The sequence below is a fragment of the Calypte anna genome, chromosome 17, assembly GCF_003957555.1.
Source record: "Calypte anna isolate BGI_N300 chromosome 17, bCalAnn1_v1.p, whole genome shotgun sequence".
Lineage (NCBI taxonomy): Eukaryota > Metazoa > Chordata > Aves > Apodiformes > Trochilidae > Calypte > Calypte anna.
The window spans coordinates 6,407,501-6,422,500 of NC_044262.1; the positions used below are offsets into that span (position 1 = coordinate 6,407,501).

Genomic DNA, 15,000 nt, shown 5'->3' on the forward strand with positions numbered 1-15,000 from the left:
CAGTGGGCCACAGAGAGGAGGGCTGCTGGCCCTGGTGCAAGGTGAGCTCAGGCCACCGGCCCCCTGCCCACCAGCTCAACAGGCTCTGGCAGGGCTGGTGCTGGCTCCCACTGCTGTCCCAGAGTGCTGGGAGAGCTGGGACACCCCATGTGACCCAGCTCAGCATTTCCCTCTGGAAGAGCAGCCTGGCAAACAATGGGATTTCACATCGAGAGCTTTCCTCCAGTGGGTCGCTTCACCGTGAGCTGCTCCCACCAAACACTTGGAGAAGAACTCGTTCTGAGTCTGTGTTTAATGTCTCCTTCAAAAGGAAATGGCTGGCAATTCCCAATTAGCAGATTTAGTACCATCAGAGGAAGAACTCTTTTCTTACTTTCTTTTGATTAAAGTTTTGTGGGTTTTTTTTTCCCATGGATCTTTATACCCTTTAAAAGTTGTCTACAACTAAGTCACAGCAAAACTTCACTGTAAATAGTGTCAAACACATCCGTGCTTCAGGGGAACTTTTGCCTCTGAAGTCCAAAATGCAACTTCCTCTTCACACTATCCCCTCTACTAATTTAATGCTTAGGTTTGCAAAATGTCAGCAACACGCAGGTGAGACAATTTTTTAATACTGTAGAAGGACATGTGGTAGAGCAACTCCAAAATAAAAGTTGCATCCTTAGATTTATATATATAATATTGATTCCATTTCAAGCAACCCAGTGTTTAAATTCTAATTAGTACATGCTAAAATATTCCTCTTTGACATCTTGAAAATAATAAAATCTTAACAGTTCTACAAAGCCTGAGTTGGAGCTTGGCCTCATTTTACATTATTTTCATTGAATGAGAAAAAGCTCGAACTCCCTAGGGAACCTTCAAGGGCCTTCCTCTATGGATTGCCCCTCATGATGCTTTCGACACACAAGCCGGGTACCTACCAGAGTTTGGTGTGGTGGGGGAGTTTGTCTGGTTGTTCTGGACGGCCGCAGCCACGGCGTGCGCTGCAGTCACAGCTGTCTTTGCTGCGTAGAGATTGGCTTCTTCCTGGAACTTCCCAATGTTCTTCTTGTACCTGATTCTCTTGTTGCCAAACCAGTTGGACACCTGCAGCAGGGAGAGAGAGGTGGGAAGGGTGAAGAACACAAAGCGCTTAAACAAAGCATCATCACTTTGGGATGTCATGTTTGGCCCAGCAAAGATGTGTGCCCCAGCCCGTATCTGCTGGGTGCTCCAGCGCCCTCAGCAGTAACCAAGGATCAGTCAAATATTACTATGGATATGAACATGACCTGGCTCTGCCTCTATGTTGGCAAACCAATGCACAAGGGCTGACTCTTTGATGATGACACACATCCTGGAGCTGGCTGTAGAATTTAGTACAGCATTGTATCCCACTACCGTGAGCCATTTGTCAATGAAGTCAGTGCAAGACCCCAAAAGCTGCTGAAGGGGGACCAAGGCCCAGTTGAGTGAGGGTAAGCAGGCAGAGAGCAATTGTTCTTTATTTTTGGGCTGGAACAACCTTGGCAGCCCTCTCATAGAATCGCGTTTGGTTGGCTGAAAATGAAAGGAATCATATAAATCAATAATGGCTGAGAAGTCACTTTGTCATCTCCCTTTGAAGATACTGTACTAAAGCCAAGATGGCTCACAGGGCACCGACTGTTAACCCAGGAAGAGGTCACGGTTGAAGCTGCTCAGAAAACTCCCTATGATCTTTCACAGTGGCTTTGTTTAACTTCAGCTGCAGTAGCAGAGCTCCTAAATAACAAACCCACTTTGTAACACAGACAACAGCCAAGGTTGCCGAGACAAAAAGGCATCTGCAAAAACACAGAGGTAGAGAGGAGGAGACAGTAATGGTTACTGGCTATGCCCACAGCAAGGGACCCAGCCACTGGCATGGGGCGAGGCAGGGGCTGGGGCACCACGCTCCTCACGGCCCTGCATCCCCTAGGCCCTTCCACCCCTGTGCCCCATCATAGCCCTGGTAAAGCACCCTGCTGCTGGAAGGAGACAAACCCTGCTGTACTTTATGCAGCTATAGCTTTTGTCTAAACACAATTAATAGAAAACCTCTAGCTTTTAACAGCAATAGGAATGGTTCCTTATACGTTCTGTTCCCCAGATGATACTCCGCCATATTCTATATATTGCACTTAATATTACCTTGTCAGTCAGAGAAGCAATAATACATTAATGAAACCTAGCAAATAATTATTGTGGACAATCAGATTATGCTTTATTAACAGTTTCATAATTGAGGAATCTCTGTACATCAACTGTATTGTCCACGGGTGTGTGTGAGACCCCTCTGTTTATGCACACCCCTGGACCAATCAAACAACAGCCATCACTAATAAAGGTTTATTTAATTCTCACAGTAAAATTTTAATATCACCAGCAGCCTGGGGAAGCCTCAACGAGTAGATTTGCTTGACATCAGATCGTTTCCATTCTGCTAGTCCCAATACTTCTTAATCTTTAATATCAAGGCAATTAAAATTAATGGCCACTCATCCAGAGCCACTGTGGGCAGTGTTTCCTTGACATCAATTGTTTGATGGGATTACCTAGAGGTTAAACTAACAAGCAAGGTTTAATTGGAAGCAATGAGAAGAGCAGCAATCGTACGTTATATTTAACCCACATACCACATCTCAATGAATACCCAGAAATGTTAAACCATTCCTGAGATTAAAGCCAGCACCCTGTGCACCAGCACAGCAGTGCCCGGGGCTGCCCCAAGCAACCACAGCATCACTCTTGGGGCAAGACAGTCCCCCTCGGGTCCTTTGGCATCCTGGCTGAAGGACTTTTCCCTCTGCCATGAGAACCCTCCACCAGGGCTGCAGCAGAACCTGACCTGGGTCAGGGACATGCAGAGGCTCTGGCCACAGCCAGGTGGGCCTAGCAGCTTGATGGGTTGGGCAGCTGGTTGTGTTGGGCAGAGAATGGGACCCTGCTGGAGCAGAGGCTGAGCCAGGCAGGATTTACCACCATGGCATTCCTCCCATGGGGCTGGGCTGGCTCCCTGCCTGCCCAGGGCACAGCTCACCCTGCCCCTGCCCCTGGCACCTGCAGTGGCCACCAGGATGTGGGTGCTGGTCTGACCCCAGTCAGCACTGGGACTGCTCCATGCCCAGCCCCAGCTCAACCCAGAAAGTTGTCTCCATCACAAGCTGCCTCACAACACATTTTTCATTAAAACAAACTATCTCTTCACATAAAAAAACAATGAACATCTTTCTCTTCCTGATCATTGAAAGCCAATTAATTAATTGTGCTTAATTGTATATTACATTTCAAACAATACTGTTGCACTTATTTATCATGTTAATTGCAATGTTAAATAAAAAGACAATAAATTATTACTTAAATCATCAAGATGCCTAATGTGGGATTTGGGATAGGGCAGGCCTGCCCGCACTGGCTGAGTTCATGGGATAAATCAGCACTTGTTCTGCAAAAGACACAGCTGACACAAAAGCATCACTGCCGAAATTAGTGAACTACATATTTATGGATCACAGAAATTTTTCCATTGTGTTTCCAAGTGTTTGTAGCACAGTTTATGTTCCATGCCTAATTAAATGGCACAAAAGAGAAAATTTTGAAAATCCATGTGGCAGAATCATGGTACATGATCTCAAGCTAAGAATTTTACCTCTGGAAACTATTTAATTAAGCTTGTACCTTTTTTTTTGTCATCACTTCCCAAATGAAGAGAAGGGGTAATAGCCTATACATCCACAGCTCTCCCTGCCAGTCTGCTTATAGAAACAAACACTCAGAAGAAGCAGGGGCAGAAGTGATGTCAAAAAGCAGCTTCTGCATTCTTTCTTTAAAAGAATTTTAAATATATTCTCTTGTCAAGCACATCCTTCTTTTGTTTGAAGCAGTGAAAAATTTTATTGCTGTAATCCACTGACATGCTTTCAGCAATGACTATGCCCTTTCTACAGCCCACATGATAGACTGATAGTTGTTCGTGACACCCTGGAAGAAGCTCATCTGCAAAAGTATAAAACATCAGCCTCACAGCCATGGTAAGGGGAGAACAGATGATACAGTTTATCTCCCTCCAACACGTGCTGATCGGATAGCTCTAAATTACAGCCGACGATGCTCTCTGTTAAGGACATTTTTTTACCTAGAATTACCTTTTCTGTACTCTTAAAAATGAAATTGTGTGAGGTGTTCATCTTAATAAATAGTTTGCCTTTATGCTTTTCTTGAAAAACCTTCTCTACATATTATTTTAAACACCAATATCAAAACTGAAACCATCTATCTCCTATCTGCAACTAAATGATTCTGGGATACAATTTTCTTTGCAGCACAGTAAAGTGCTATGGCAGCAAGATTTCCAGTGAGCTGCCTAATCTGGGGGGGATGACCCAAACCACTCACTAATTAGGTATTTGAGGAAGAAAATGTTCTGCCATGAATCTGCCCCCAGCATTTACAAGGCGCTCACAGAACAAGAAAGGAACACCTTGGATCATCGTTAGGAGAGGCTACAGGGAAAGCCTGGCTGAGCCAGGGAAAGGACAAAGCCTCTTCATCAAACATGAACCACAAGCTCCAGCAGTTTGGAAAGCCATCCGTTAACATTTTTTTCTTTTTTTCCCAGCTCTTTGTGCCTCCAGGGCGTTTGCAGCACGGGAGGGGAGCAGGGCACAGTGCCAAGCACAGCAATGTCTGAGGCACTCCTGGTTGAGGCTGGAAACACGTGCACTTAGAGACTTTTCATAAAAGCCCTGTGCAAGGTGTAGCTCAGTCACTCGCTTGGATGCCATTGCTCATCCCATGTGATCCTACTCCTGCCAGTATTCTAAATGATTGCTCAATTCACCCGATTTCTGGATCGCATCCTCTGATTTCTGCTGCCAACCACCAGAGCAGTGTGCACTGCCTATTTTACACTGCTTGCTCAGAACTTTTCTGCTAGATGACCTCAAAAATACATACATTTTTCAGTACAAAGAAAGACAACTCCAGCCAGTTTGACCTAGTAAATACCAACTAGCCCCACAATCCCACCATGTAGCCTTTGGAAGGGCCTTTGAACACCAAAGATTAGTATGTCCACAGGATTCACATTTCCCAGTTGTGACAGCAGATCTATCAGGAACTTAAGCAACCAGGGGATCACAAGCCCTCCCTCTCTCTCAGACATGCTCCTCTCCCATTAGCTGATACATTGCCCCATTTTCAGGCTGGAGCTTTCCCCAGACATTTATAACACCTTGCTAGAGCAAAGCTCTGACCCCAGACACACACCTCAGGCAGCTCGTGCCCAGGGCATGTGCTCAGCTCTGCCTGTGCTCCAGGCTGGCACACATCACCCTGCAGAGCCCAGGCTGCTGCACGCGGAGCTACAGAGGATGCAATGCAGCTACTCCCATCGCTCACCCAGACTTCCTAATGGATTCAAGAAACAACTAATTCATGCTCATATCAAATATTAAAGAGACAAACCTATATTCATGTCACAGGCTCACTGCTGCTGCTACATTTTTGGGCCATCTACCTGCCTTTTATTTCACTCTACAACATATACATTAAATCTTATCAAACAACTAATTAAGAAAGAAATCAGATCTATTAGCACTAGAAGCAATCAGTTATGACTCCTCAAATGTTCCATCTCTTTTCCTTCTGTCACTTCAGCCTTATCTAGATCTAGCTTTTTATCTGTCCACTCTGCGGGATCACTAACTCTTTCTCTGCCAGGGACAATTCACTATGTGCCAGGTGGACAGAAAACAGCTCTCCAGAAGGTCTGCTCTGCTCTTTGCCATGTAGTCTCTCACAATTACATTTTGCCAGCAGAATTGGCCAACTTTTGGTTTCTCCAAGATGGAGTTGATGGCGCTGCCTCTCCTAACAACACAGAAGTTTTTGGACAATAGTTCCTGGAAGAATTGCTATAAACCATCTCATGCCAAGATCAGTGAAACCAGCAACAATACATGGGGCTGCAGACCAAGATGCCCAGGTACTTGTGTGTTCTTGGGCTGTTTGCAGTCATCCACAGTAGCCACAGGAATACCTTTGGGGTCACGAGAGCTGCCCAGCAGCCACCACAATGACCCAGTACCTGCTAGGCTGCAGTCACTCACTAACAGTGATGAAGGATCAATGTGAGAGGGAACAAATTTGGTGCTGAATTCCCTCAAAAAAATTCCTACCCATAACCAGAACAACTCATAAATGGACCGGAAGAAACTGTCCCCACTTCTGTCCTTTACCTTCCCCTAGCACCAAGCATACATGCTTCCCACCCTGCTCAGAGCACAGTCCATGCTGTGTGTTCAGGAACGAGCAAGGACAGAGCAAGGCACACACATTCCCACTGGACTCCCATGTCAAAGGGCAGTTTTACTCAGGTTTGTACTGAAGGTGCACCCAAAGTCATTTAAGCAATACCAAATCTGGGGGAGCTGGGTGCCCTTTCATTTTAAAGTCTTCAATAAAGTGCCTGAATTTTTCATGCATTCAAAGGAAACTTATAAAGTAAATCTCAACTCAGGTCTTAATTATAAAGAGCTAAAGGTTGCATTGCTAATAATGCCAATACTGCAGCATGCAATCATTAATAGTTAACACATTTGCCTCAGGCATTGTTCCTCTGAAGGACCTGAAATATTGATAAGCAGAAGTGGTGGAGTTGAGAGAACACAGCACACCAGCCCTCACCATAGGCAATGGGGAGGCTGAAGAGCTTAGAAACTGTTGGTAAGCTTTTCCTGCCACCCAAGTGCAACCTTTTCCAAGCTGAAGGAATCAGATTTGCTGTGGGAATAGTTTGGTTTTCTAACACACAGGCCACGGGAAACACAGAGTGTTGTTTTGCTTTCTATGCAGTCTGATGAAAGGAAGGGGAAGGAAAGTTCAATGGAGCAGTCACGTTCCACCATCCTGCTGAACTTTATTGTCGTCAATATTGCAAATCTGAAGGGATTTCAAAGGTGTATTGGGCAAAGACCTTCTCCATATTGCACACTTCTGTTGGGAGCACCTTCCAGAGTCAGGAGGGAGATGGCAGTTTTGCAGGGGAGTGGGGAAGCTGATGCACTGCCCAGGGAGTAGAGGGATGGAGGCCAGGTGCTTACCTGCTTACACCTGCTGCTTACCTGCGATACTGTGATGCTGCATTTCTTTGCCAGCTCTTCTTTGGCTTCTTCACTGGGGTAGGGGTTACTGAGGTGGGAGTAAAAATACTCATTCAAGATTTCTGTGGCTTGTTTACTGAAGTTACGCCTTTTCCGTCTGAAATGAGACAAGAAAACCATGACTGTACTTCAAGAAGCAAACAGGACTATAGCAGGGGAGGAAGCAACCTCTGTTTCACATGCCCATGCTGCAGCATGCAGCAACCCAAAGGCTCCATCTTAGTGAGCTGATCCCTTTGGTGCCCTGCGGCTGTTGCACAGGAGCCAGGGTGACGCACCAGGAAGGGACGGAGTGGCTCAGGACCTATCTTCACCCAGCACTCAATGAGCTCATTGGCTTCCACCAAAAAGTGGTTCCTGGGGCTTTGCAAGGGAGACCCATCTGTACACCTCCTGTCAAGCCAGGCCTGGACTCCTGTGCCCCGTGAGGCAGGTGCTGAGGTGTGCGGCCCCACTGGGAAGCAGAGCGAGGCAGCAGTGGCCGGGATGGTTCCAGCCTCCCCAGCACTGCAGGCTGCACTCCCACCGCACAGACCATGAGGACTGCAGCTGCCTGCGAGCCGCCACCGGCTGCTCTCCTTCTCCCCAGAACATCCTCTAGAAAGCAGCAGTTAAACATTTCCTTCGGAGCTCCCTTCCCCTCAGGGCTGGTTGCAATCAAACTGCCTGTGCCCCAGGCCAGCAGGCAGCCGAGCGCAATCCCCAGCGCTCTCTTCCAGCAGTATCACGATGCCGCTAACTACGCTGTATCCTGGAGCAGGCAGATTCTCTCCCTAGAGCTATGTTTATCTCATTACTGTGCTTCCGCTCATTTTGCCTTATTTACCTTCCTCCTTTTAAAAGAAATCACTTTAAAATGTGCATCTGCAAGCTTTACCTTTTGCAGTTACTGGAGCTCTCCATAGACATTTCCTCCAACTGTTTGTAATTACCCTAATTTGCCACACCTGCCAGTGACCTCCTTGTTAATAAAATTATTTTGCTCTTGTTTAGTTCCTCACAGCTTTCAGGTGTGAAGCATGAGCTCGCTGCTGCAGGCAGGCTCGGCGTGGTGCCTGCTGCTCCTCCCTGCTCCACCGGCCCCGCTCCTGCTCCGCCGGGTTCTGCCAGCTGCTCTGTGGAGGGGATGGAGCTGGGGGCTGATATCCCACCTTGTCAGGGTTTTCAAACAGAGCTGGCTGTGCCTACAAACCCCCTCCTAACCCCTATCTGTCTGCTTCCCCGCATCCTGCTGAAGGCCCAGCCTGCTCCAGAGGCTGGTGGGCTGCGGGGATGGTGCTGGGCCCCAGCAGAGACGCGGGTGTTCAGGGATGCCTGTGTTGGTGGGGAGGGGCTCAGGGCGCTGCCTCTCCCACACCCCAGTCAGGCGACAGCTGCCTGTGAGACGGGCCAGCAGGTCTGGCTTTCGGGAGCATCATGGCCCTTCTCACCTCGAGCACAGGCAGCTGCCAACGCAGCATCAGCCATGGCCCGTGGGCACATCCCTCCCAGAGAACTTGGCTCTGCCATTACAGGGTCAGTGCTCTGCAAGGCTGGCCTTATGCTGCCAGACATTGGTACTGGCAGCCATTTAACTATCTGCTGGGGTGACAAAACAGCCCCCTGCACAAATCCTGTATGGCTCCCACACAAGCAGGGTAAACTAGCAAGCATCAGGTAAACAAAACACAACTTTGTACAACAATATGTAGAAAAAACAGTGCTTAGGAAAGCTCTTTGCAGAAAACCCCTTCCCACAACAGCTGCTGGGGGAGGGATAGGGGTTCTTGGCTGTGTCCTGGGCCAAGCTGCCTCTCCCATGCAGAGATGCAGGGCTGGATTGCCCAGCAATTGTCTCTTTCCACCCCAGAAAGAGCAGGGGCACTTGCCTCTCCCTTACCTGGCATCGAGGAATCTTGATCTTAAAATCATTACTGCTTCACAAGTACTTTGTTTGAGTTGCATCTGGATGGAGCTGAATTTTCGATGAATGATGCCCACCATCCTTTCAATCTCCTTGGGAGAAATGGGACGTGTCCGGCTCTGTTCTCTGAGGAGGTTCATCACATGTGTGGTAAATTCGTTACATGCCTGCAAAGGAAGGAGAAGCTTAGAAATTGTTTGGTACCATCCCACAAGGCCACAAGTTTGGGTCTGGCTGCTGGGGGGGGGCAGCTTTGGGGCGAGCTAGAGGACCCTTGTGCTGCTCCATACCCTCTACACGAGTGCAAATACTCTGTCCTCGAGACCTGGCACTGTCCTGTGGCAGCCAGGGAAGCCAAGCAGCAGTGGCACAGCTCCTGCCACATTCATCACTCTCCGAGCAGGCTACGGCCCTGGCCAGACCATGGTGAGGAGAGCTGCCTGTGATGGCTGCAGGCAGGCACAGGATGTGAGCAGGGACCAGCACACACTCAGCAGCCAAGTGAGCAAATCCTGTCCAGGGCTGCCTGTCCTGCAAGCACCAAGCCACGGGCAGGCAGAAGGCAGGGATAATACCCTGCAGTAGGAGGGTCTCTAGACCTTTCTGTGCCTCCCCTCAGAGGGTGGGTTTCAGCAAAGACATGCCCAAGCCTGCCCCATGCTGCTGAGGGGCTGGCGGAGGGAAGAAGCACAAGAAGCCATCAATTACCAGTCCCAGACTACACAGGTGGATGAACATGATGATATAAACTCCAGGCTGCACCATCAACAGACGCTGCCTGATCCAAGCATCCGCATGGCCAGGCGGCTGTCACGCTGCAGCCTGGCTAACCCCACACAGGCTGGAAACTGCCACCAACTCTCCTGATTTATGTCTCCCTTATCTCTTTCAAAAACAAACCCCAGGACTGCTGTCTGCCAGGCAGAGCGGTGTGACAGCCATGGGGTAATCCCTTCCTGAGGCCAGCTGGTATCTGGTATCTGTGTGACTCTAGCTCCCCTTTTTCTTCTAAAGCCAAGGTGGAACATATCTATATAATTTGTCTGGCAACTACACTTTCATGGATTCTCCTGTGTTTCAGTAGATTGTGCAAGGGAAAGAGTTAAAAGTTAAAAGTTTATGCATCTAAAAACTCATAATTTCCTATAACATTTGCTGAACGTCTCGCAACTTATTAAGTGAAGCCATCTATGAATGCAAATGCTGATTAGCAATTTGGCAATAGCCCAACATTCACAGAATTCACATAGCTTTTCTTTAAACCAGTAGTTCATACATGATTAATTAGAACATCTCATTTATGTAGTGTGCACTTTAGCTCATTACTCTAAGTAAAATTCGTTAAGTATTTACATTTAGATAATTAAAATCTGGGTACACCCTTAAGAAAGATGCATACACTTCAGGCAAAGTGATTTTTTTTTCTTTACACTACTGAAAGTAAATTACAGGCTAATTTACATCCTTGCAGCACCGGTTGGGAGGCAGCACTGGAGAGCCACGCCGCAGCTCAGTGAGCCTTGGTGCAGGTGCCCTTTGCCTGCCAGTGCCAAGCACTGAGGTCCTGGTGCCACGGGGGCTGCACCAGCTCCACACCAACACACACACGACACATCCAAAAGGTCGGGTCCAGCCATCCGATCAACGGCAAAGGCATCAACTTAGGATCATCTGGTAAATGATGCACAGAGAGAAGGTAACGTAGGCACCAAAATGCTGCAGCTCACAAGCAAGCAGCTCTGTCCCAAAGATACGGCCAGGTCCAAGTATTTGGCACTGAAAGAATATTTCAGACACCCAACTTGCCACCTGTCCCCTTGTATGCAGATCTGGGAAATTCAGTTTTAAAGTACAATAAAAATGGTAACTGTTGAATTAAAAATCTTTTCAGATATCTTTTCTATGAGAAATATTTCTCCACAAACATAGTTTCAAAAATGGTATGTTTCAAAGCTAAAGTGTCTTGCTTTCAAGAAGCAAGAATCTTTCCCTGAATTTACTTGAATTGCTTGATGAGGATTCATTTGGTTACAGCTACCTAGAGAGCCGGGTTTGAATTTATCTCCACTAGCACCTCCCATCTGCAGAGCTGCTTTAGTGCAACGGAGTGGAAGTAAGCTCAGAGGACTCTGATGCTTTGTCTTGTTTTCTCTTGTTTATTTATAGCGTCCGAGCTACTTGATCCCTTTTTCAGTACTATTTTTCAGGCCTCTGCTCAGTGCCCAAGACATTATTAATAATGTCAGGTTATAAGTGATGGCCTTGTTAACCTGCTCAGAAACCTTGTAGGAGCAGGGATGCTCCTGCTAGCCTTAATGCTTCATCAAGACTCCTCAGACAAGCACAAGAAAAAGAGAGGAAATGGCCCAAAACAGTCTTCAGGGGCACAGTGTCAGCCAGCTCTGTGAGGCAGGTGGTGTCTTCTGAGCAGCCACACTTCACCCCAAATTGGGGTGAATTCAGAAGACATCTGTGAACTCAGGAAGCAGGTTCCCAGCTGCTCCGGGAGGTCTGGGACCCTTACAGTACTTTTGCCTACAGCAAAAAATGTATTTCAATGTAATTATAGAAGATAGCTTTCAATATGTCATCTCTATTATAGTAGCTGTAAATTATGGACAGAGCTGCCTGTGTATGGCCATTTCTCCCGGCACACAGCAAGGGGAGAGCTGTGTGATGGCGTGACACACTTTCCATTTCTTTTTTTTTTTTTTTTTCCAAGTGCATTCTCCTAACTGGCAACAAATGTCAGGATCAAACTCTGCCTGGGCAGCATCTCCAGGAAGCTGCTCCGGCTACTGCTGCAGCAGAGCCATGGGAACACCCCTACCAGGAGGGAGGACGGCTGGTGCAGCTCCTGGGCACAGGCAGGTGCCCCTGTGTGGGGCTAGACTGCTCCCTGGCTGCAGGAGGGCACCCACATCTCAGGGACCTGCAGTCACTGCAGGCAGAGATGCAAAATTCCAGCTGCCTCTAGACTGCAGAGATGGGCACTGTGCTGAGACAAACCAGCAGGAGACAGTTTGCTGCAAGGCTGGGGAAATTATCATATTTCTGTAGAGAAGACATTGCTGGGTGTCAGGATCAACAGGGAAGCATACATGTTTCAGATCGGCTCCACCTCTCTCTCCTTTCCCTAGCAGCACTTGAGCATCCTCCAAAGTTTCCTGTGGTGTGGACGGATGGCTGTGACATTTCAGCTGAAACCTTTGTAAATGGAGCTACAGGGCTAAAAATGCTGCTGCTTCCCCCACATCATTAAACTTATTAGAGGCAAAGGACACTTGCCAGCAAACAGCTGCAAGCACCAACCTGCTGTTGCTTTGGCCCCAGATCTCTCTCCAGCCTCTCTCCCTGTGGTTTTAAGACACAGTCCTGCTGGATAGTGCTTGTTAATCCAATGGCCATCCACACCTCAGCACTGGTGGCTGCACATGGGGCCCCCACCATGCAAGGGGGGCCCAGGGGTCCACACAGCGTGTGAGGAGTCCCTGGAAGGTGAAGGGTTTCATTCAAGGAGGAAAAGGAGATTATGCACAAAGCCCCTGTGGATTATTTGCTCAGTTATTTGTTTACCACTTGAACAACACAGTGAAAGAGGTGGCACAGAAAAGGCAGGGCTGCTGGCACCTGAACCACACCATGCCACCAGCACCTGAATGCTCCCCTAGCTCCCCATACCCACTCCTCACCACCTCCTGCTTCCACACACCACTGGCGCGCAGCTGGCAGAGGCCGGCAGTGTTGGCACAGCCTGTCACAGGCCATGCCATTGCTTCTTGTGGCAGAAAAAAAAATGAAAAGTAGCCAGAGGCTTTTGAGAGGGTCTCAGACCAAAAAAAAAGGAAAACTCTAAAATAAAAAGCTGTCTAGACGCCCAGGCTGCGCTTTACACTGGCAAGGCCGGGAGGGTACACATGCCAAGGCCCAGCAGCAGGGCTGGGGAAGGGGCCAGATGCACCATGCGCTCCCCTCATCGCCCTCATGGTTTCGAGTGGTTTTATCACCATCTCTACATCTCTTTTGTGGTTTTGGTCTGTATAGCCCAACATTGTGCTGTAAAGGGCTGGGGGCAAGTGTAGGACCTCCCTGCTCCACTCAGGAAACCACCAGATGATGATATTTGCTGAGCTGTTGAGGCTCAGGGTTTAGAAGTGTTATTAGGACACCTCAGGGAGCAGAAAATGAAGACATTGCTTGAGGCTTGTGAGGGCCAGGGGTCTCGTGCCATTCTTCCCTCCCTTGTCTCCTTCGATGCCATTGTTCCCTGCAAACCAGCAGAGAGAGGAGGCAGAGCAATCTCCCTCATGGGTTACTGGGACACCAGGGCAGCGCAGCCCCTACCCCACAGGCAGGAGTCATGCTGGCCCAGTACCAGCCAGCAGTACTGGCAATTGCTCCTAGTGCCACTGGAGCAGCTAATGTGGCAGGTCACCAGGTCCCAGCAATGAACATGAACCCACAGGTCTATGCAGCACTCTCTTTACTCCTAACAAAGGCACAGAGTGCCAGTGTCTGCCTGAAAAGGTTTCACTGGGAATCCCATACTTCCTAGCCATTGTAGCTCCTGATGCCAGGCCAGACACAGCCAGCTGCCTGATCCCTTCCAACCTACAGCCGGCCCACCATGGCTGATCCTGGTCCTGGAGCTTCCCACCACCTGCCCCAGAGGCTGTGATCACCAGCATGGCCCTCACCTGCCTGCACTCCCCAGCACACCAGACCCAGCCCTGCAGCACTTCACCATGGGGCACCAACGTGGCACCGAGTGACAGACAGCTCTGCTCCTCTCTCCCTCTCTGAGCTGGCTCCACGGGGAACACAAGCTCAGGTTCTTCTTTGGTGTGGTTACAGACAACAGAAAACACTCAGGCATGCAAGACATGCGTCCTGGATCCAGTGAGCGGCTCCTCAAAGCCCGACGGACTCCCGCAGCATCCCGGCTCTTTACAGGGAGAGAGGGGTGGGGAAGGGGAGGAGGGGACGTGGTCCGGAGCCGGGCAGCGGCAGGCGCTGGCAAGCGGAGGTGCAGAGGAAGCAGCGGCAGGTACATGTACAACTGAGAGGCTGATGTCTGACCTGTTCATATTTCTCCAGCTCTGTGTGATAGATTTGTCTGATCTGGGTCAATTTGGCTCTGTAATCTGAGTGTTCAATAGAGTTATCTGAAGACCCTCCAGAGGCTGCTGCGGCTGCAGCTGCTGCCGCCGATCCCCCACCTTTCTCCGGACCTGAGACTCCTTCTGCCAGAAGCATATTGTCTAGTCTCATTAGCTGGGGATCGGGAGGGTCTTCCTCCTGGGCTCCTCGGATGCTCAAACCTTGGGGCAGAAAAGAGAGAACAAGAGAAAACACAGTCAGTATTTCTTGCATCTGCCAGGCTGCTGCCTGCTCACTGTGCGCCTGTGGGGACCCGACCTGCCCTCGACCCTTCTGCAATCCCAGTGGTCATCCCAAACAGGACCCTCCTTGGGGATGCCCCGAGAGCTGAAGTCCAGGCAGTGCTACAGCACCCTCTTGATTCCCATGCAGAGCAGGAACCCCTGCAGGGGGCTTTTAAGGGACTCCGCAGAACTTTTTAAATTCTTCAGCATAACTATTAAAGCAGCATTCTTGTGAGCACAGAGACACACACCTCCCCCTTGTTTTCCGAGACAGAGCTAAATCTGCACCAGGCTGGCATTATCCTATACATCATATCACTTTGATGCAAGACCATGTGGTGAAAGTAAGTGCATTATTTATTTGGAAATAATTGATTTGCGTCTCCTTTCCTTCCACTACATTCCTCACAGGGAGTCTTGCACCAGTGGATGCCACCCCTCCTACAAGGTCCAAGCACTGGTTCAAAATGCCTGGGGAAAAAGCTGCCAATCCCTCATCAGCTACAGGAGACTTCAGGCAAAAAGCAGGCAGAAATTTGGTTGC

General features: G+C 48.9%; 1 protein-coding gene across 2 annotated transcripts in view; it reads right to left on the reverse strand.

Moving 5' to 3' along the window:
* Positions 1–15,000, reverse strand: part of PBX3 (PBX homeobox 3) — a 102,099-nt gene that overhangs the window by 5,655 nt on the left and 81,444 nt on the right. For both annotated transcript variants that reach the window (XM_030461336.1, XM_030461337.1), the window contains exons 3-6: positions 14,152–14,393; positions 9,049–9,239; positions 7,131–7,266; positions 927–1,092 (exon numbers count right to left, since the gene is read on the reverse strand). In XM_030461336.1, coding sequence (XP_030317196.1) covers positions 927–1,092; positions 7,131–7,266; positions 9,049–9,239; positions 14,152–14,393 — 735 coding nt within the window. The remainder of the gene's footprint in view (positions 1–926; positions 1,093–7,130; positions 7,267–9,048; positions 9,240–14,151; positions 14,394–15,000) is intronic.